The sequence below is a fragment of the Leishmania donovani genome, chromosome 35 (genome assembly GCF_000227135.1).
Source record: "Leishmania donovani BPK282A1 complete genome, chromosome 35".
Lineage (NCBI taxonomy): Eukaryota > Euglenozoa > Kinetoplastea > Trypanosomatida > Trypanosomatidae > Leishmania > Leishmania donovani.
Genome location: NC_018262.1, coordinates 119,215 through 138,606, shown reverse-complemented (window position 1 = coordinate 138,606; position 19,392 = coordinate 119,215). Strand labels below are relative to the sequence as shown.

General features: G+C 59.0%; 6 protein-coding genes across 6 annotated transcripts in view; all 6 read right to left on the bottom strand.

Annotated features, from left to right (window-relative positions):
* Positions 1 to 2,587: 2,587 nt before the first annotated feature.
* On the bottom strand, positions 2,588 to 3,013 carry LDBPK_350470 (hypothetical protein, conserved; the record flags this gene model as incomplete). Its single annotated transcript, XM_003864592.1, has 1 exon — positions 2,588 to 3,013. The coding sequence occupies one exon, from the start codon at positions 3,011 to 3,013 to the stop codon at positions 2,588 to 2,590; it is 426 nt and encodes a 141-aa protein (XP_003864640.1).
* Positions 3,014 to 3,247: 234 nt separating this feature from the next.
* On the bottom strand, positions 3,248 to 3,907 carry LDBPK_350460 (hypothetical protein, conserved; the record flags this gene model as incomplete). Its single annotated transcript, XM_003864591.1, has 1 exon — positions 3,248 to 3,907. One exon carries the CDS (start codon positions 3,905 to 3,907, stop codon positions 3,248 to 3,250), a length of 660 nt encoding a protein of 219 aa, XP_003864639.1.
* A 4,546-nt stretch (positions 3,908 to 8,453) lies between these two features.
* LDBPK_350450 (hypothetical protein, conserved) lies at positions 8,454 to 11,207 on the bottom strand (the record flags this gene model as incomplete). Its single annotated transcript, XM_003864590.1, has 1 exon — positions 8,454 to 11,207. One exon carries the CDS (start codon positions 11,205 to 11,207, stop codon positions 8,454 to 8,456), a length of 2,754 nt encoding a protein of 917 aa, XP_003864638.1.
* Positions 11,208 to 12,352: 1,145 nt separating this feature from the next.
* LDBPK_350440 (hypothetical protein, unknown function) lies at positions 12,353 to 14,164 on the bottom strand (the record flags this gene model as incomplete). The annotated part of the gene is made up of 1 exon (XM_003864589.1): positions 12,353 to 14,164. One exon carries the CDS (start codon positions 14,162 to 14,164, stop codon positions 12,353 to 12,355), a length of 1,812 nt encoding a protein of 603 aa, XP_003864637.1.
* A 1,153-nt stretch (positions 14,165 to 15,317) lies between these two features.
* LDBPK_350430 (hypothetical protein, unknown function) lies at positions 15,318 to 17,231 on the bottom strand (the record flags this gene model as incomplete). The annotated part of the gene is made up of 1 exon (XM_003864588.1): positions 15,318 to 17,231. One exon carries the CDS (start codon positions 17,229 to 17,231, stop codon positions 15,318 to 15,320), a length of 1,914 nt encoding a protein of 637 aa, XP_003864636.1.
* A 1,814-nt stretch (positions 17,232 to 19,045) lies between these two features.
* Positions 19,046 to 19,392, bottom strand: part of LDBPK_350420 (hypothetical protein, conserved) — a gene marked incomplete at both ends in the record, with an annotated part of 1,476 nt that continues 1,129 nt past the window's right edge. The window contains one exon of the mRNA XM_003864587.1: positions 19,046 to 19,392. This exon is cut by the window's right edge and continues 1,129 nt beyond it. Within this exon, the coding sequence (XP_003864635.1) occupies positions 19,046 to 19,392 (347 nt within the window).

Sequence of the window (19,392 nt, the reverse complement as noted above, 5' to 3'; positions counted from 1 at the left end):
CGCTCGCCTCAAGTATTGTTATTTTTCTTTCCGCTCTCTCAGCCTGCTTTTGCCTTTTCCCTTGTTTCTTCGAATGGCAGTGATTCTTGCCGGAACATAGGCCGTATAGCGTGAGGGGGATGCGAGCCCACGCGGCTTCCCAGCACTCCCCTCTAGATTTTGTCTCGTCTTTTCGGTTTTCTTTACAAACACGCAGGTATGCGCATGTGCGGTAAGCACGCATGAAGTTGGCCTTCTTTGGATACGGCTAATCTTATTTCGCTTGGCAGCTTGCAAATGCGTTGGGCCGTCTTTTGCGTACGTGTGTATAGTGAGCTCCGCGAGAGATACGCCGGCCCCCTCTTTCCTTCTCGAGCGCTCGTCTCCTTGCTCAACGGCACCCGCACCCCCCACTCCGCCGCAGCGTAGCTCTCCCGTGTTCACTCGTACAAAAAGAAACAAATTTCACGCCCCGGCACACGAGGGAGACCGGCCACCGTGTTACCTGCTGTCCGTGTGCGTCGTGCGTGCGAGAGTCACCTTGCAGACGGCACCTCGTCGAGAGGGGGCACCAGGTGAGGAGGCGGAAAGAGAGCGCACGCTTGAGGCAATAATCCGAAAAAGTAAGCAAGTTAGCAGACACAGCAAAACGAAAAGGGGAAGCAGAGAGAAGCGAGAGTGCCGTGAAGAGTTCAACGAGCAATAATGAGTCAACCACAGCAACAACTATGGAAGCGATAGCACACACACGCACCGACGCGCGCACACATCGGCAGCTGGACAGGTCGATATATACACACGGAGAGCGACGTGGTGGAGTGCAACAAGGAGAGCAATAACTGATACTACAGAAAAAGAGCAAGCAGATGCGAATGGCACGATTAAACCTTGAGGGGCACAAGAGGAGGAGACGGCTTTCGTTTTTTTTTTTGGTTGTTTTTCCTTGTTCTCTGTGCGTCTCTGTGCCACTTGTTTCGCTCACGAGCAATAAGATGATGCACCCCACCAACCAATGGTAGGCGGCATGCACGAAAGGGGGAGCGAGCGCGCCAGAACAACAAGCGTAAAACCGAGAGAGAGGGAGGGAGGATATCAGAGGAACGCGAGATCAAATGCGTCGATGAAGAAGACACAACGCGCAAAAGCAAACATAGAAAAAGAAAACGAACCTCGCACTGCAGAGAGAGAGGAAGGGGGACAAGCCGTCGCAGCGTAGGGGGGGGAGCACAGATAGACGGAAAGGAATACGGCACGGCAAAAATGATGACAGCTTTCTCTCCCTTCTCCTCTCCTTCAGTGCGAACGTGTCCTCTGCGGGTTGACGCGATTGGGTCGCGTGGAGGCGCGACAGCGCAGATTTGTAAAAAGGGAGGAGGCGACGTTGCAGGCACAGAAGGAAGGATAATATGGGGAGATGAGATGTACGCAGAGGCAGCCGGTGCGCGACAAGAGAGACGTGCAGCGCAACACGAAGAACGAGACGCAATGCCGATGCACAGAAAAAGTGAAAGAGAGCCGAGTGCGCTCACTCACTCGCAGGCACGCGGATGGGCCGGCACACACACACACACAGAGACGCACCGACGCAGATAATTAAGAAAAGAGGCGAACACTAATGTGGAAACAGGGATAACGAAAAAGGCAAACAAACAAAAAAAAACAAAAGAAAACGAAGCAGTCACAAACGTCTGTGCGAATGAGTCAGTGGAAGTGCGCCTGGATGAGCCCTCCCTCGTCCCTGTGTATCCTTCCACGTCGTATGGACAGCGCTGCCGCCGCCGCCGCCCCCCCTTCTGCTCGCGATTCCTGTTGGTATGTACTTACCTTGGTGCGCACAAAAACGGGGAGGCAACGAAGAAAGACGCAGTAAGGCGACGCCACCGTATTTGATTTGCTTTTCCTTTTGTCCCCGTCGCGCACCAGGCGATGGGGCAGTGCTCCTCCGATGGAAGCGACCTGGAATGGGGGAGAGGGAGGAAGAGGAGCAGCAGCAGCTGCTGCTGCTGCGGTGCTCTGTACCTACGCTTTCTGCACGCCCAGGTGTGTGGCAGAGGTATGTCGATGACGTCCGCACAAGCAAAACTCGGTTGTTGTTCTCTCTTCTGCTCGCTAGACTGTGTAGAGTTACGACCAGGCGGACGTATAGTTGCTGCTTGTGCGTGTGGAGATATGCATATACAGATATACGTGTGGGTGGGGGTGGGTGCTCATAAAAGACAGCGGACACGCAGGGCAGACAAGGCGCGAGGGTTTCGTCAGGGGCAGCATACTCAAACCTGAAAAGGAAGGAGGGAAAGAAACAACGGCAGAAGAAAGTGGTCATTGTCCGTCGACGAGTGCTGCATGCCACCGGAGGGGTGCTGCCATTAGCAAGTCATCGCAGTGCTGCTGCGCGCCGCTCCCGTGCCGTATCCTCTGCTCTTGCATGGAGAGACCAACAGCAGCGCGCAGAGTGCATCAGGCGCTGAATCCATGGGCGAGTGCGCACCTTCCTCTCTTTTTTCGTTCTCTCCCGCCCCACCTCCTGTTGGGGGGGGGGGGAATAGGAGTCAGTGAGGTTACTTTGTCTTTTGTGTGCTCGCTTTCCTCTCCTTGATGCCGCCGAGCACTAGAACAACACGCGAAGACACTTGAGGAGTGAGAGAACCACGAAGGCGAGCGAGCACACATGCCACTGTACCAATGCCGTGTGCGACACCCACAACGCATCCCCTTCGTCGAGGAGCGTCCGCACATACAGGGCAGCACAGGCACAGGAGATGAGGTGCTCGCCAAGAAACGCCACTGGCGGCCCTTGGATGGCGCCGCACGGGTCCGGTTGGTGCATAACGTCGTCTGTGCTTGAGAGAGCATCAGCAGCAGCCCCCTCACCTCGTGTCTGAGCCTTGCGACCACGCTGCCACCGCCGCCTCAGGTGCACCACAATGCACTCCATCTCCATCCCACACAGAAAGGCGGAGGTGACGGCTGCCACGTACCCGAAGAGCGTATCAAGTTCGAAGAAGAGATGGTACCAGTGGAATATGAAGAGCATCGCGGTAATAAGTTGAAGAGGAGTAGCCACAAGAGGTATGTCTGGGCCAGCGCCCCACGGCGGTGCGCGTACCAGCAGAGTCGAAACTGCAGCCGCCGCGAGGTCGGCGTCGGGGACGAGGAGAGTCGTTGCGCCGCCGCCCAGTCCTTCCTTGCCAAGAGAACATCCGCTATTCCGCGCTCCGTCCCGCAGGAACCGCGCGAGTGGTAGTCATCTCCCATATTTTGACGGCGCTCAAGCACAGCGTTGTGGATGCTCTTGAAGGGCAAGCGCGCTGATGGCGGGGGCACCATTACAGCGACCCGGGGGGGGGGGGCTGCTGCTGCGACACGCCATTGTGTCTCTTGCCTGCACCTCCGATGTCGTTCCTGTTGCCTTCGAGACCGCTTCCCAGCGCTTGCAGGTGGCCTCGCGCGTCGGCCCACCTGACAGCGAGGCGTGCAGCGCTGACGGCCGGCGAGTGGAGAGCGAGTCAGGGCGCGGGTGTAGGTAGCGGCGACTGTGGGGAGCCGTATGGAGAACCGAGTGGCCACTCGTGAAGATAAAGGTGTAGAGCACCTGAGATGGGCGCAAGAAGTACGTCAAGCAGGTCGACACCAGCGACAGCCAATTCACGGCGATGAAAAGCTTCTTTTCGAGGGGGAGGCGGTTGAGAAGGATAAGCAGCGGATCTTCGGCAGCCAACGGGGAGAACGGCGCCGGCGTCGCTGCGACGCCCACAGCAGCAGCACTTACACCCTCTGTGGGCCCTACAGGCGCGACGGCGTTGTCGTCACCAGCGCTGTTTGTGCCGCTCGAAGTCGAGCCAAAGCCACGCTCGGCGGGAGAAGCAAGATGGGTAGCAGGTATCAACAGCGATGCAGATCGTGGTGCGTTGTCATCCCGATCCTCCATCTCATCATCAAAGTCGCCTGCTGGGTCGGAGGCCCGTCACCATGCACGACACCCCAGTGATACGAGGGTGAGGCCTAGCAACAGGACTTCACTCAAGTGCAGCAGAGCTGCAGGCGGCGGTGACGGTAGTGGTGGGCTAAAAAGCAACCGGTTCATCAAAGTCGCTGCTCCTGTTTGTGTAGAAATCAACGCATTCAATGACAGGCACGCACACACGCAGAGTACACGTCGGTACCGGAGGAGGCGGAGAGGGGAGGGAAGCAGGCAGCAGGCACGGCAAACTCAGAAAGTACGCGAAAAATGCGGCACGACGAAAAGAGGGGAGAAGGGCACAGAAGGAAAGAAACACGAACGCGAAACGGAGCGGGGCGACAGGGACCCTGTGAGACGGTACGCGAAGGCAAGACAAGAATCGATAAACGCCGTGCGCCTCAACCCGCCCGCCGATATGAGACCACAAAAGCGGGGGGAGGGGGAGGGGTTCGGCAGAGATGCACAACACCGTCACCGCGGTCAGCGCACGGTCACACCATCAACCTCTATTTTCTGTTTCGGCACATGTGCAGAGACGCGAAGAGTGGGATGAGACCGATAAAGAGAACGCAAAGGCGGGCTTGTGTGGTGGCTGGCGGCCCTCTGCCCAAGCAGCCACGCACAATCACTCCAGCAAGAGCGCAGGGCAATTCGCGTCTGCCGTAGATTGCGGAGGAACGGCACAACACAAAAGGAAGGCGTGACGACAAGAGAACGGCGATGTGTTGAAATCAGTGAGAGAGGGGGCGGGGGGGGGGTAAGGGGTCAGCGTGTGAGGGAGGTAGGCAGGAGGTGGGGAGAAAGGGAAAGTGACGGGTCTTCTGTGCTTCACCATGCGTGGAGGCACAGATGTGACTGGTCGACAACCTCGCTCACTTCAGCCTCGCATATGCTTGCCTCTCTTCGCAATGGCACTGAGGCGCGTCATGGGCGCGTATGCCTGCTTCTTCCGTGCTTGCGTATTGTGTACCTCTTTTTGCTGTCGTGCGGTGAGCAACGCATACTCGTCTGCAAGGGGGTGGGGGCGGGTTCCACGAAGAAGAGAATCAGGAAGTCCTCTGTGGCACGAATGTCCCGGCCCCTTCACAGCAGCGGCTCGGGCCGGAAGTGCTTCATCCCCTCCCCTCTGCCCGTGTTCAGGCGAAGCACACTCAGTGACGCCTACGGGTGACTCGACGATGGGGCAGGAGAGGAGAAGAGACGGCACGCGGCACTCACTGAGGAGATGCAGGTCCTGTCACTATCATCGCCCGCCTCCACCCGTGCGCCGTCACCTGGCGCCACGATGGGTGAGCATTCTGGTATATTGGTGAATACTGGAAGAGCTGCGCAGGAGCACATGGAAGATGACCCGATGCTCACGAGCGTCTCGCTAAAGTCGGACCACTCCGACGCTGGTACCAGTGCGTTGTTGCAGAGATCATCTCTGCGCGCCAGCGAAGGAGCTGTCAGGGCGCTCGGGCAGGAAGACTGCGGTAAGCGCCGGCCACCATAGCGAGCAAGGTAGTAGCTGAGGTAGTGATCTGAGGTGAGGCTGCAGTGGGCCGCTACGCCAGCCTCGTGTGCGCCACTACCGGCACCACGACGGCGCTGAGCGTCGCCCGGTCGCGAGGCGGGAGCAGCGCGCGTCGAGTAGGAGTGAGGGCCGAGCAGGCCGACTGCCACCGCAGGCGCGTCGATGGAGGAGGTTGTGGCGAATGAGGCGCACGGGTGCCCACGGCGCACGTTTTGCGCGAAGGCCTCGCAGCCCTGTCGAGTGCCGCCGTTGGTGCCCTTTCCCCGCCGTCGGTAAACGCGAACCTCAAACAGCGCCGACGGCGTGCGGGCAGCGGCGATGGCTGCCTCGCTGCGTCGCTGGGTGGCGAGTGGTGAATACGACGCAAAGGAGGAAGACAGGGAGTGCGCATCGGCAGAAGCGGACGAAGACAGCGCGAGAAACGAGCCTGGTGACTCGGCTAGGTGGAGCCGTGGTGCAGCACAATAACTCTTCCTCGACTCCGTATGCGGAGTGAAGCAGCTACCCGTAGCTGGCGTCACTCGGCAGCTTCTCTCCAGCCCTGAGAGCAGGGCAGTGTACTTGCTGACTCCGGAGGAGCGCGATGGCGACGTGGTCGCACACGGACGCGAGTCCATGGTCGATGGGGAAGGAGGCTGCGTATCTGCGTGGAGACAACGGAGAAAACCATCCCCCGCACGTGCAACATAGCAGCCACAACTCGAGCGTTTCGGTGTATATCTGTGTGCCTGCGTGTGTGCGCGTAACGGCACGCTCAGGCAAACAAAAACAAGAGAGCGGATTTGTTGTTGCAGGGTGCAAAAAGGAGAAGGGGGAGGACGCTAAGAATCGATCTTGCTCTCAGCGACGCAGCGCGTTGTGCGTGGTGCGTGTCGCGGCGTATCTATCTATGTCGGTGCATTATATGCGAATGTCTATATATATATATATTTGTATGTGTGTATGTGTAGATGGGTGGGTGTATCGAAGTGTATGTGTGTCTGTGTTTTTTTTTGTGATGAGGTATGCGTCTCTTCGCTCTACTAGCCCACAATGTGAGAGAGAGAAGAGTGCGGAAGACGGCAGCCGCGCGCCGCGCGTCGGTTGCCACGTGGGTCGAAGAGGGAAAAGACGCGAAGAATGGGCAACTGCAGTAGAGAGAGTCACAAGCCCGCGTAAGTGGCATCCATCGCCCCAGGAACCCCCCGCACGCTGGGGGGGGGGGTTCGCCGGTGCGCGTGGCCCGTCTACATACAAAAGAAGATATGTGGCGGCAGGCGAAGAGTCTTTTGTTTCGCTGTCCCACTTGGCAGCAACATAAACGTCACCGCACCGCGGGGTAAGCAGAGGAATCCAAGAAGGTGCGGTGCCGTCAAGTTGCCAGATGACCCGCACGCTGGTTGCTCTTCCAAGTAGTAAGACGGCAGTCGGATCGGTGTCCCATGCGCGTGTGTGGTTGCATGTCCCGTATCGAAGACTGTTTTGTTAGAGAGACGGAGATGAGCTACGCATGAGCCGATAAAAGAAAAAATTACTTAAATATGCATATAAATATATACATATATATATATTTATCGCTTGTGTCGGTAAGTATGTGTGTGTGTGCGCGCGCCTGTCGCTCCTTGCATTATTTTATGTGTGCTACTGCTTCGTTCCCCTTGTCGCTGCGTTGCTCTCCGCTTCGGTGGTGTACCCCTGTTGCGGGGACAAAGAAACTACGAGGACTCGGCGAATGTGAGAAGAGACGACGGATTGGCAAAGGCCTATCTGATCCCCTCCTTCCCGACCCGAGCACGGTACACACATACACACGCAAGCACGCGCCAGACACGTCAATCCCTACGCCACCAACAGTACGGCGAAGAAGATTCGCTACGCACAAGAACATGGGGTTAGGGTGATGGGGTGGGGTGCAGAGGCGCAGGTGCGCACGGTTGCGAGGGGAATGAAGAGAGAGAGTCACTGAACGAACAAAAAAAACAGGAAAGCATCACGGGGAGAGAAGAAGGCGCACACACACACCAAGAGAGAATAAACAAAGAACTGAGCGTCAAGGGACACATGGGAGGAGGTGAAAGAAAAGGTAGAGAGAAAAAAAAGGATAAGACCGCAGTCGAGAGCGAAACGTGAGGAGAGGGCGACCCGTTCCGCCCCTAAATCGTCTTGACCGTCGTCAACGAGAGAGAGAGAGAGGCAGACTACGTGTGTGGGTGTGGGGGGAGGCAGGTGGGTGAGAATCGCTGCTGCAGCAGAGGAGAGCAGAGAAAAAGAGAGAGACAATAACGCGCGTATATGCAGCTGGGCGTGTGTCTGTGTGTGTGTGTGTGTGTGTCGCTTTCATTGAAAAGAAAGAGAGGTACAAGCGAGAGAGGGAGGAAGGGAGGGAGGGGGGTGGGTAGGTACAAGAGTTGCGGAGGGGTGAAAAAAGAACGTCAAGGACAGCCAAACACAAAACGGAAAGAAAAATCCACACACGCAAGCCGACACGCACTCAGAGGGAAATACTGATATACACGGGCACACGCATCAACTAGAGAAGACCGATCAATACCAGAAAAACAAGTAACAGAAATGTGGATAACCGCAGCGGGCACGAGCAGGCAAACAAGGGAAAACAAGAGAGCGGTGCTCGTTTCTCTCTTCTTGTTTCTCGTCGTTCGTTGGGCTGTGTGGTGTTGGTGATGGCGCGCGCGTGTTCGTGTGCAGAGAACAAAAAAGAGGTAGAGAGAGAGCAGGTCAAGAAGCGTGCGGATGTGCGGTAAACGGCACACCCATGGACGAGGCACGCATGGGATTATGAAAGCGAACAACGAATATTTAAACAGGTATACCACAGAGCCAGAGAATGTTAGGGAGAAGGGGAAGATCGAAAACACAGAAACGATGGGGCACAGTATCAGCAGTATCAGCTGTCACGGTGCGAGAAAGGGGTGAAGTGGCGCGCACACGTCAGAGCGTGCGTTCCTGCTGTGTACGCTTTTGTGTGAGAGAGAGTTGTGCAAGGGCGGCAAGAAGTTATCACAGGTACGGTGCGTTCGCCCCAGGAGATTGCGGTGGTCGCGGTGTTGATGCCCAACTGCGCTGAAACGCGCGTGGGGTGCAGCGGGCTTCCTCATTGTACGGCGAGCCCTCCTGTGTGGAGCGCGACGGGGTCAACGGGGACATGGATGTCGCGCTGCCGCATCTGTTCCATTCCTCACCATACCGAAGGGCTGGGCAGGCCGGCGGCGCAGCAAAGGCGAAGCTGCCGATGGGGGAGTGAGGCGGAAAGGCGTGCGCCGCACAAGGGCCCTCCCCCGGAACGACGGCTTCCTCGTTGCCGTACGGGCACCACCTCGGCGGTGGCATCAGCGCGAGCGGGTGCAATACCGCTGGTGGCGGCGGCAGAGCTTGTAGAGGAGGCGTAAAGGACGCCGCTGAAGATGCAGCCTCCACGCCGCCGCTGCGCGTCGTGAACGGCGCTGGCTCGTAGCAAATCGGGGTCGGAACGTACATCATGGCTGGTGCCGACGGTGGTGCGGGGCTGACTGGTGCCGCAGCCTGTAGCGGCGCGTCGGAGCTGCCGCTATTTTTGTGGTCGGTATGGCGAGAGGAGCTAGTGCCACCACTCTCGCCGCGCCGCTTCCAGCAACCCCCCCATCGGCTCGCCTCATTCTTCGGCTCCGCCTCGCCGCCGCTGCCGCGGCGGTGTTGGCGGCCCAGGAGGTAAAGGCAGCAGCAGAAGACGCGCCAGAAGAAAATCACGCACAATACCACGGCGATGATCAGCAGGTACACAAAGAGGTCCAACAGAATGAGCTGCCAGCACCGTCGTCGCACCGCACACGCAATATCCAGCGTGCGGCAGTTCAAGCAGGACGCTGCCGAGGATTCCTCGGTTGAGACGCCGCCGCTGCCGTCGTCCGCCGAGCCGCCCTGTGTGCCATTGTGGAAATTCGTCGAGGAAACCTTCCACGAAACCACTCGAAGGTCGGTGATGGCCTCGTGGGCATTCCGCACCACCACAGTGCAGCTGGCTTTCCCTGAGGCGTAGGAGTTTTGCACGTACACCTTGAACGTCACCGCAGCCTGCTGCTGCGCGGCAAGGGAGAGCTTCTGCGCCGTCATCGGGAAGACGCCGTCTGAGCAGTTCAGCATGCCAACGACGAGACGCCCCGTCACCGCTGCCGTGTTGCGCACCATCACCGTCATGACGCCGTCTGCTGTGCCCGCCTGAAGCGTGGGCTTGTTCAGGTCAGCGGAGACGATCTTGCCGCTGACGAGCCCGACGGTGTACTCGAGGTCGTCAGCGCTGACGGTGATGCTGATCATCGTCGCCGCAGGGGAGGCGGCGAGGTAGGAGATATACGGGGACGTGGCCGCGTCGTTCTCCAGGTTGAAGTCGCCGAAGCTGGTGGCCATATACTGCCCCTTGTTTCCAGCAGCAATGCGCTGCAGATCGGCGGTGCGGTAGTCCTCCAGTTGGGAACTGAGGCAGCTGCCGGGACGCAAATTGCACTTGTTGCCCTGAGAAGCGAAGGCCTCGTACGACACGCCCACCTTATCACACTCGCGCCCATCGAGAGTGACGAGGTTCGTCGGCAGCAGCAGCCACTCCGCTGCCCCCGCCTGCACTCGCGCGTCGTTCGGCGGGATTGCCGGAGCGAAGAGCATGCGCGACGTCAGGTCGAGGGGTTGGTCGACGGGGGCGTAGGTGCCGACAATGCGAGCCATCACGTCCCACCCCTCACCGGCCGTCTCGCCGTTGTTGGACGGCGAGAGATGCATCACAACCTTCTCGGCCGCGCCCGCACCGCCGCTGCCAGAGACGTTTCGAGACAAGGTCAAGTTCACTGTATACCACGTCATGTAGCCGCCAATCGTGTACCCGCTGTACCACCGCTGAGCAAACCGCAGGCACGAGGCCGTCGTGTACTTGTCAAAGATGTTGCACGCCGCGTTCGCGCGCGCGTCGGGTTGGCACAGGCCAAGCGTCTGGCACATGCTGCAGTCACAGCAGAAGCCCTGCGAGTACGGAATCGCCTTTCCCGCGGCGTCGTAGGCCAGCCCGCACGTCGCCGTGTCCGCGTTGAAGTCCGCGTTGCACTGGTTCAGCAGACTGCCCTTCACCGTTGCCTCGTAAGGCTTTGCGTTATAGTTCTGCACATAGAAAAGCGGGTAGCGGTAGCGCACGGCGCTGCGGCTGGTCGTGATGCGCAGCGGCGAGAACTGCACGGCTGTGCCGTTATTGACCGTCATATCCGTGGCGGAGTTCAGAAAGAGTAGGGACTCCTCACCCGGCAGCTGCTCTCCCTCCACCGTCACCGTCACGACCATCTTCTTCGTGCAGCTGATATTCTCGTCCCCCGAGTCCGAGCAGTACGAGATCAGCGAGGATGAGACGAACGCGGCCCGGGCGGGACAGGCTAGCCGGACGAGGAGGGAGACGCACAGCACAGCGATACAGACAGTCACCTGCGCGAGAGCGTGGCGGCGCGGCTTCGGAGAGCGGCACAGCGAACAGCGCGACTGCGGAGCCAAGTAGGCGCGCATGGTTTCGCGCGTCATACGATACACCCACACGAGCAGCACCACAAGTCCGCTCTTTCGCGCCGGCTCCGACGCGACGAGAGCCGCCGTTAGCGCAAGGTATCCGCACAGGATGGCCAGCAACGAGACACGCGACGACGGCAACACACCGCTCTTACCGCCCTCTGAGCTGTGAGCGCGATGATGGGGCATTGCATTCTCGGTCGCCGCCGGGTGGCGCGTCACCACGTACGCGCGAGGCATCAATGCCACGAGTCCAGCCGTTACAGAAGTGCGAATGAGCGACACCGTGGGAGCAGCCGCTGCCAGTGGAGGCGAGAAGAAGGCGTGCGAGGCGTCAACCGACAAAGTCGAGAGGGACGCGCCTGATAATCGACTACGCTCTTCTCTGGACTGCATCTGTCTCGGCCAACTGGCGCGTCTCCTTTTTTGTTGTTGGTCTTGAAAAATGTATTGTCAGCTGCCGAAATGCGCCGACACGTACACCTGACCCTGTGGAATCGGGTCTGGGATACGGTGCGTGAGGCGAGAGGCGGGGTGACCCCGGTAGGGCAGCACAAGAAAAAGGCGAAGGAGAGGGATACGAACGAATATGTGGGGTGGTGTGTGTGTGTTAAAGAAAACACAACTGTTTGCGGAGGTTTCCGGCCTTGTTGTCGGTTAGGCAGCCACTATGAGGACGATGATGATCATGTTCAATCGGATGCCGATGTGTTGGTGTGTGTGGGGGGGGGCCAGGACAGAGCAAGATGGAGGAGCAGACAGGTTACAGCGGCAGAGACAGCGGTGAGGGCGGGGGGGGGGGCGCACGGAGAAGCGGTGATGAGAAGCGTCGTTCTTGCAATCGCCTTTGACGAAGCCTCTCTCAGCAACTCAAAAAAGAGTCTTGTCGAGGAAGGGTAGGGAGGGAGGGAGGGGGTGAGAGCGCGGCGGAGAGGGAGATGATCAGGAGGCATAAGACCGACACGCGTCGTTTTGCGGCTTATTGTCATCGAAACGAGGAGAGCAAACCCATGGAAAAAAAAAAGGTAATAGGAGTGAGATACCGGTGTAGCATAGGATCAGCACAGCGAGGTCGCCCACCCACCCCACCCTCTCCAAAACATGCGCTGGCGTTCACGGCGTGTCCGTTTGAGGGGCGAGGGTGGTCTGCGCAGGCTTGCGCAAAGGAAGCGAAGCAAACCCATTACGAGGCCACATCACAGAGAGAAAGAAAAGATCATTAAGTTGGAGAGGACACAAGTTGTCCAGCAGTATACAATGACGCCATGTTGGGTGTATCTCTGCCTGGGTGCAGTTGAAGGAAAATAAATGCCGTTGAGGCGCCCTCCTCGGCCAGAGCACAACAAGAGAGAGCACCGATACGTCACCGGGGTCATAGTTGGGCTTCATAGTGTCCGCGCTGGGCACGCGCAGGGCAAGAACGGAACCGTGTCTGTCAGGTCCACGTCCTCGCCAACCAACACGACATTCTCCCCTAGCTGCGCTTCTGAAACAGCGTGGAGGCTGGGAAAGGTGATCTGCAGCCACGTGGTGGTGTGGACGGCAGCGGTGGTGATGCCAGCGGGTGGGGGGTACTTGTCATGGTCCGCGGCGGTATGGCGAAACTGCTTTGGCAGCGCCAGCTCAACAGGGAACTCAATCGACGTGTTGGCATGTATCTTCTCCGAGTGCGTGTACGTGGCAAGCGTGTAGACGTCGTTCGGCTGCGCCGCCGGGGCGCTGGTGCAGCGAACCCGCTCCAACAGTTTCACCCGCACCTTACTCACAGCAACACTGCCGGTGCGCACACGCACACGCAGTCGCAGCGCGCCGTTAATCGCCGGCTCGGTGCACGCGCTCACCGCACTCAGGTGACTGCCACTTTCGCCCTCACTGTCGCGCCAAAGGCTGTTAGCGCTGTCACTACTATGTGGGTCAGCCGCATCAGGCGATTGCCGCCCACGCGCCCCCTTACCCAGAGGTGGAGGTGCCATGCCGTGATTGTCCATATAAATGCGAGGGACGCGGCTGTAATCACCGCCCATAACGGCCCCCGTCACAGTCAGTCCGCCTGGAGCAACTCCGCTGCCGGCAGAAGGGAGAGCAGCTGGCGCGTCACCTGAGTGGTTGCCGTGCGGTGCTGCGAGCCCCAGTGCAACACGCCCTCGCACGACGGACTGCTGGCGGCCGCACAGGAGCACGGCCGCACTAGAGTCGTACGTGATGCGCACGTCGACGGCAGTGTACGGCTTGTTGCGGAGAAGACCGCGCAAGACGAGGCTGTGCTTGCATATGTGGTATGTGAGTTTTTCGCGAAACGGCGGTGAGATCGACACACGCTCGGCGCACTGCTGCAGCTCGCGCTTTGGCAGCGCCGATAATACAGTGAAGTCAGCAAGTTGCGCGGCGGGGAGGCGTTCCAGCAGCTGAGGGACCTCAACCGGAAGTAGAAAGCGCACCGGGGAGAGCAGCGGTGCAGACGCGCACGTCCCCCTCTTATCCGCGCCTTTAGCGCCGCCGTCACTGTTGCGAGTGCTGCCTCTCCACGCTTTCGCCGGCAGCGGCGTGCAAGGCACCAGCACCATCGTCTGCGACCTGAATTCCCTCCCGACTACATCCACGTCCGCCTCCTCCACGCCGCAGACCACAAAGGCTGCCACCGTGTATCGCATCGACATGTGCGACTTGCCGGCGCTGGGCTTGTAGTAGTAGGACGGAGGCAGCCACGGGGGAAGCTGCAGGGCGAAGGGGTACACGTAATGGCCACCCGCCTCCCACCTCTGCGGAGGCGAGGCAGCGGTGTCACTTGTCATGCCACCGGGGTTCGAGGCAGCACCAGCACCCGCGCCGTAGGTGTAGTGCTCACTGGCACCGCCCTCGACAAGCACGGTTCTGTCAGTGCTCACTGGGACTCCAGGTAACGGGTTGCGGCGCGCTGCCTCCGTCGTGAACCGACTCGCCCTCTCACGCAGGGCGGCCGCCGCAGCTTCTTCGTGCGCTATCGATGGACCTGCCACTGTTGTGACCAGCGCCATGTGCTCAATGGCGTGCCTCTTGCCAGCTTCCTCTACAGCGCGCAAAACCACACGCACAGCGCTCGGCGCAGCTGCCGCGACATCGTGCGACGTGCCCTCCACGTCTAAAGCGACGCTGCCCTCGACGGTGTCTGAGAGGCACAAGGTGTCGCGCGCCAGTCGGACAGAAACGCGGAACGTCATCGATCGCGCACGCACAAACGCCGTCACAGGGAGCGGAGGCGAGAGAGAAACAAAGAGCCAGTGAGCCGGAACTCAACGCGTGGTTCGTGTGTGTGAAGTGTCAGCGCTGCTGCCTGCTTTGTATGGCGTGCCGGTGCGCGTGTGTACGACGACCTTGTTGAGGTGTCTCAGGAGCGCTTCGATAAAGGGCAGAAGGCAGGAGCCATGTGGAGGACGGATGGAGGCGGAGGTGGAGGCAGAAGACAAAAAGAAAGTCGATAAGACACACGAGCACATCCCCTTGCCGACGACATCGAAACTACCGCAAGATGGCCCGCATAGCTTGCGATCGCAGCGACTGGCAGCGGTGTGTGGGTGTGTGCGCGCGCGCCTGTCTGTCTGTCTGATAAAAATGTCGGTGGAACCTGCAGCTGCTTTTCTGTTGCTGGTTTTGCGTTTCCTGGGTGAGGGCGTAACCGCAGGCGCGCAGCCATGACCGCCATGCAGTGCGCAACAAATAACAGCGCGTAGCAGGTGCGCACAAGAATAAAAAGAAGCAAATCGCCCACGGAGAAGGAGAAACACAAAACACGCACACAATGCAGTCCATGGTACAAACATGCGCATACGCACAAATACGAAGTAGGGAAGAAGAACAAGCGAGTCAATGGGCGCACAAAACCCCTGAAAAGAAAAAGCTCGGTATCGCGCACACCGACATGTGTCTCCGACGAGTGAGCCACAGTGGAGAGCCAGGGAGGGGAGGGGGATGGGATAGGAGGGTCTGAAGCGAGAAGAGTGCCATCATGTGTTCGTCGCTCTGTGCACAACTGAAGAAAGGAAAAGAGGAAAAGGACGAGGCAGCAAAGGGCCCATCGGCACTTGTGTGTGTGTGTGTGTGTGTGTGCGTGTATGTATGCGTCTGTGGCTGTGGCTATCAGAAGAAGCCTTTGCTAACGCCCACACGTGCACGCCCCTCTCTCTCGCTGTCTCTGCTGGTGAGATGGAGCGTTGACGCAGCAGCCGTCTCCGCACACACCTGCGCGGCTATATGCGTGCCGTGCGGAGCTTGAGGACAAGGACGTGCCGCTGCCCCCCTCTCATGGTGCCTCCGCTGAAGACTTGATCTGGCGATGTCGACCGCGGCGTATGCAGGTGCACAACGTGTCGTCGATCAACTGTACCGGACCGGCAGTTCGAGCACCTCGTCATTCAGGTCCACCGTCTCCGCCATGATGACCACACCCTTCTTCTCTTCCTCCTCTTCAACGTACGTGTACATGCCGGGGAAGCTGACCTGTAAGAAGGTGTTGCTCGTCATGTTAGCTGTTCGTACTCCAGGCGGTGGCAGGAGTGACTCGCTGTCGGTCTCGTGCCGACGGAAGCGCGGCTTCAGGCCGAGCCTCACATCGAAGAGCGCCTGGTTGCCAGGAGGAATGGGAATTGTGTAGTCGAAACTCGAGTAGGAGATGCCAGGAAAGGTGTGCGGGGTCTTGAGGGACTTGAAGATCTCCACCATCACCTTCAGCTCTACTCGCACGCACTCTACTGTATGTGTGGGGCAGTAGTTGCGCACACGCACACGCAGCGTGATGCCGCCAACCGGCCATGGCGTATTGGGCGCCGCAACCGCCATGTCAGGCGAGGGGACAATGTCGGGGGCGTGGAGCGCCGGGCCGCCAAGTTGTGGAGCGTCGGACGTGATCGGCGGTCGTACCCCGAGCGCCTGCAAGGCACCGAAGTCGTCGGCCAACAGCACCGTCCGCGCACCCACCACGAGCACCTCCGCCTCGATTGCGTTCTGCGGCTGCAGGCAGCACATGTTCCCCAGCCAGCCGCAGCGGAACGTTTGGTAGAGCGCGGACAGGGCCAAGTGCGTGTCCTCGTGGTGCTCCAGCAACCCTGTCGACACGCCGGATAGCTTCACGTCCCCGGCATCGTTGTTCTTGTCAATGCGTCTTCGCAGTTTCTTTGCACCGTTCCTATTGCTGCTGCTGTTACCGGCGTTCTCCGCCTCCCGTGGCGCGTTCGTCGGTCGCTGATGGAGGTTGTGGGTGTCGATCTGGTAGTACTCGGCCACTAGCTGACGACGCGGCATCACGGACAGCACGTCGAAGTGGATGACGGTTATGAGGTCTGATGGGCCGTAGACGGGCATGCTGGTAAGACGCCGATTCGTGCGCTCACCGACTTCGTCATCGTTCAGGTCTATGACGCCCTCCCCCGACTCACCGCGGCCCGGTCGCTTGCGCTCCCTCTTGGCAGAGGGGGCGCCGGCGCCGGCAGCTCTGAAGGTATTCTCCGTATCACGCGTTGTCCCGCTCGTGTCCTTGCAGATTTTGAACCACCATGAGCCGGCACCGTTGCCGGGGAACAACATCGTGGCGGACGCCGAGTACTGGAGCTGCCCCTTGGCGCCAACGAAGGAGTAGTAGAAGGAAGGCGGTAGCCAGGGAGGCAGGCGAAACAGAAAAGGGAAACGGTGGGTTCCGGGCATCAGCACGGGAAACTCCACTTCCGTGGCACCCCCTCTTGGGGCAGCCGCTGCCGAGCGCGGCCCGTCACCGCCTTGCACAGACTCCTGACTTCCCACGCAGTTGTTAGTGTCGGCGTTGGCGTCAGGGGCGACCGCCCCGCCCGTGGTGCACTTCGTCGTGGCCGCCATTTGGATGGCACCGTGCAGCAGCTCCTCGCGTGTGTAATGGCGGTACGCGTCTTTCTTAGGCTTCGTCGGCGCCACCGCGGCGTACGGGGTGGCGCAGTGCTGGAGGAACAGCATCTCCTCCCGAACCTGCGCGGTGGTCTCAGCATCCTCGGACTGCGTTTTGAAGCCGGTGAGCGTCACGTGGCGATCGAGGTAGACACGTGACGACGTGTACTTGTTCAGCAGCTCATCGAACTCGCCCTGATCATCCCACACACAGCTCTTCTCCACTGCTAGAAAAACAAGGCGTATGGCCTCGTAGACGATGCCGTTCTTGTGCGAGAAGTCGACTTTCACCTCGACCTCACCGCGCAGCGTGCCACCCGGGGACACCTCCGCCTCCGCTAAGGAGATGGAGAGGGCTACGCCACGGCTGGACGGCATCTTTACCGCTATAGCGGTAGCAACAAGGCAGGCCCCACAGCGCAAAAGTCCACCGCAAAAGGAGACGAAGAAGAAGTGTGCGCGTAACAGGAAATAAGGGAAAGACACATAGAGAGGCGGTACAGCACAGTCGAGCGGTGGGTAGGAGATAAAGGTGACACGTGCGCGGCCTAAACAGCGCGGAGCGAGTAAGAGGATGAGAGCGTGTGCAAGGGCAGGGGCGGAGGGTGAGAGGAGTGCGGTGGGTGTTAGCACAAGACCGCAAAAGGGAGGGGGAAGCCGACAAGACACGTACAACGGAGACAAAGGAAACCAGCGGAAGACAAAGACAGAGAATACAAGAACAACACAAACAACACAAAAAAAAGACGAGGAGTGTATCGGGGGGGGGGGCGCAAACACACACGCACAGGCTGCTCACCCCTTCAAGACGAGCGTGTGTGGGGGAGGAGAAAGAGAAGGGCGTATACATATATATGTAGAGATGTTTGTACCTGTATAGGCGTGGGGATGCGCACAAACGGTGAGGGTAAGCAGAAGCGGCAGCAGACGAAGAGCTGTGCACACAACAATGATGCTGTTAATAGTAGAGACCACCGAGTGATGACGCACGTGCGCAGGTTCACGTGTGTGTGTGAGTGGGCGGTGGGGAGCAGGCCGTGCAGCGTGGAAACGAGACAAAAAAAAGGGTAAGGCAAACTGTTTGAGACGCAAAAGGCGCATCCAATATATACGATGAGGCTCAAGATGGAAAAAAGGGGGTGCTCTGCTACACGAGAAGGAGGGGGAGGTGGCGGATGCCAAACGCGTAGCTGACCGGCCACACTTTCTACCTGAGCGACGTTCTACCGGAACAACCGAAAACAATGAGTTTGTTGCATACGTACAAAGAGGGAAGGATGGAAATGGTCGTGCACACGCCTGTCAAGTCGGTGTGGTCACCTTGGTCGGTGTTGTTGCTGCTTTGGTTCTACGAGCTGCTGCGTCGTCGTTCGTCGGCTTTTGCGTTAGACGGGGGGGCTCCGTTCTTTTGGTCGAGTCCTTCTCCTCCTTGTTCGTTTTCTTTTATGGTACGTGATGTGTGCCCTCCCCCCTCCCATCCCCTCTGACGGTAGCACTGAGCGGGGATGGGAAGCCGAAGAGGGGAGAAGGTGCCAGAGATGGACGAAGGAGCGGCGAGCAACGATGATGGTGGCAACATGCGCCTGTGGGGGGGGGGTGCAAGGGACAGAAATGAGAAGCGTAGGAAGAAGGGTAAGATACGAGCATGGCAAGATGGGGACGGTTCACGGGGGGCGGAACGAATGCTTTGCCTATGCAAAAAGCCTCTTACTTCATGTAGATGTACGAGGCCGACCAGCTTTTGAGAGGTGCAACCGTAGAAGCAGTCCTCTGCACACACACACACACAGATGAAAAGGAAAAACAGCTTTCCCTCCGTCTCTCTGCCTCTTTTCCCCTCCCGTGTTTGTCGCCACGCGTGTGCGTGTGTGTGTGTGTGTGCGCAAGAGCCAAAAAGGTGTAAAAGAGGCGCGCCCTTGCCCCCTCCCCACCACCGCCACCTGATCAAAGACAAGCATGATTTTCCGTCGGTCCAACGACTCGTGAGACGAACGTTCCACTGGAGAGCACAGAAAACAACAACAAACGAGGTCACAGTAAGAGGGGAGCACAATGCGAGCGTCCACTCCCCCTCCCCCTCAGTAGACCCACATGGTGATCGTCATCATGGCCTTATAATACATGTTCAAGGTACGTGTACACATCGTCCAGCACACGCACACAAGCGTGATGGTGCCAATGGCAGTTCTTCGCTAAAGCTTGCCGCGGCGAATCAGTGGCAGGTGTTGGTTGGGCCGTACCACCCAGTTCAGCTCGTCGTCGTAGACGCAGTTGATGTTCGTCGTCTCGTCGTACGGGGCGCAGTGCTGATAGGTGGCCCTGGCCGGGTAGCGGATGCCCATCGTAAAGCCTTTGTTGTGGGCGCGGTCGCCATTGATGCTGTTACTGTACATGGTGTCGTCGTTGTAGTGCGCGCCTGGGCCGACGCCAAGGCTCTCCGCCGCGGACCCGCCCTGGCCGCTACAACCGCGCGGGTGGAAGTCGCCCTTGTAGAAGATGGTGCCTCCACTACCCGTTTCGTCCACGATGCGGTAATGAC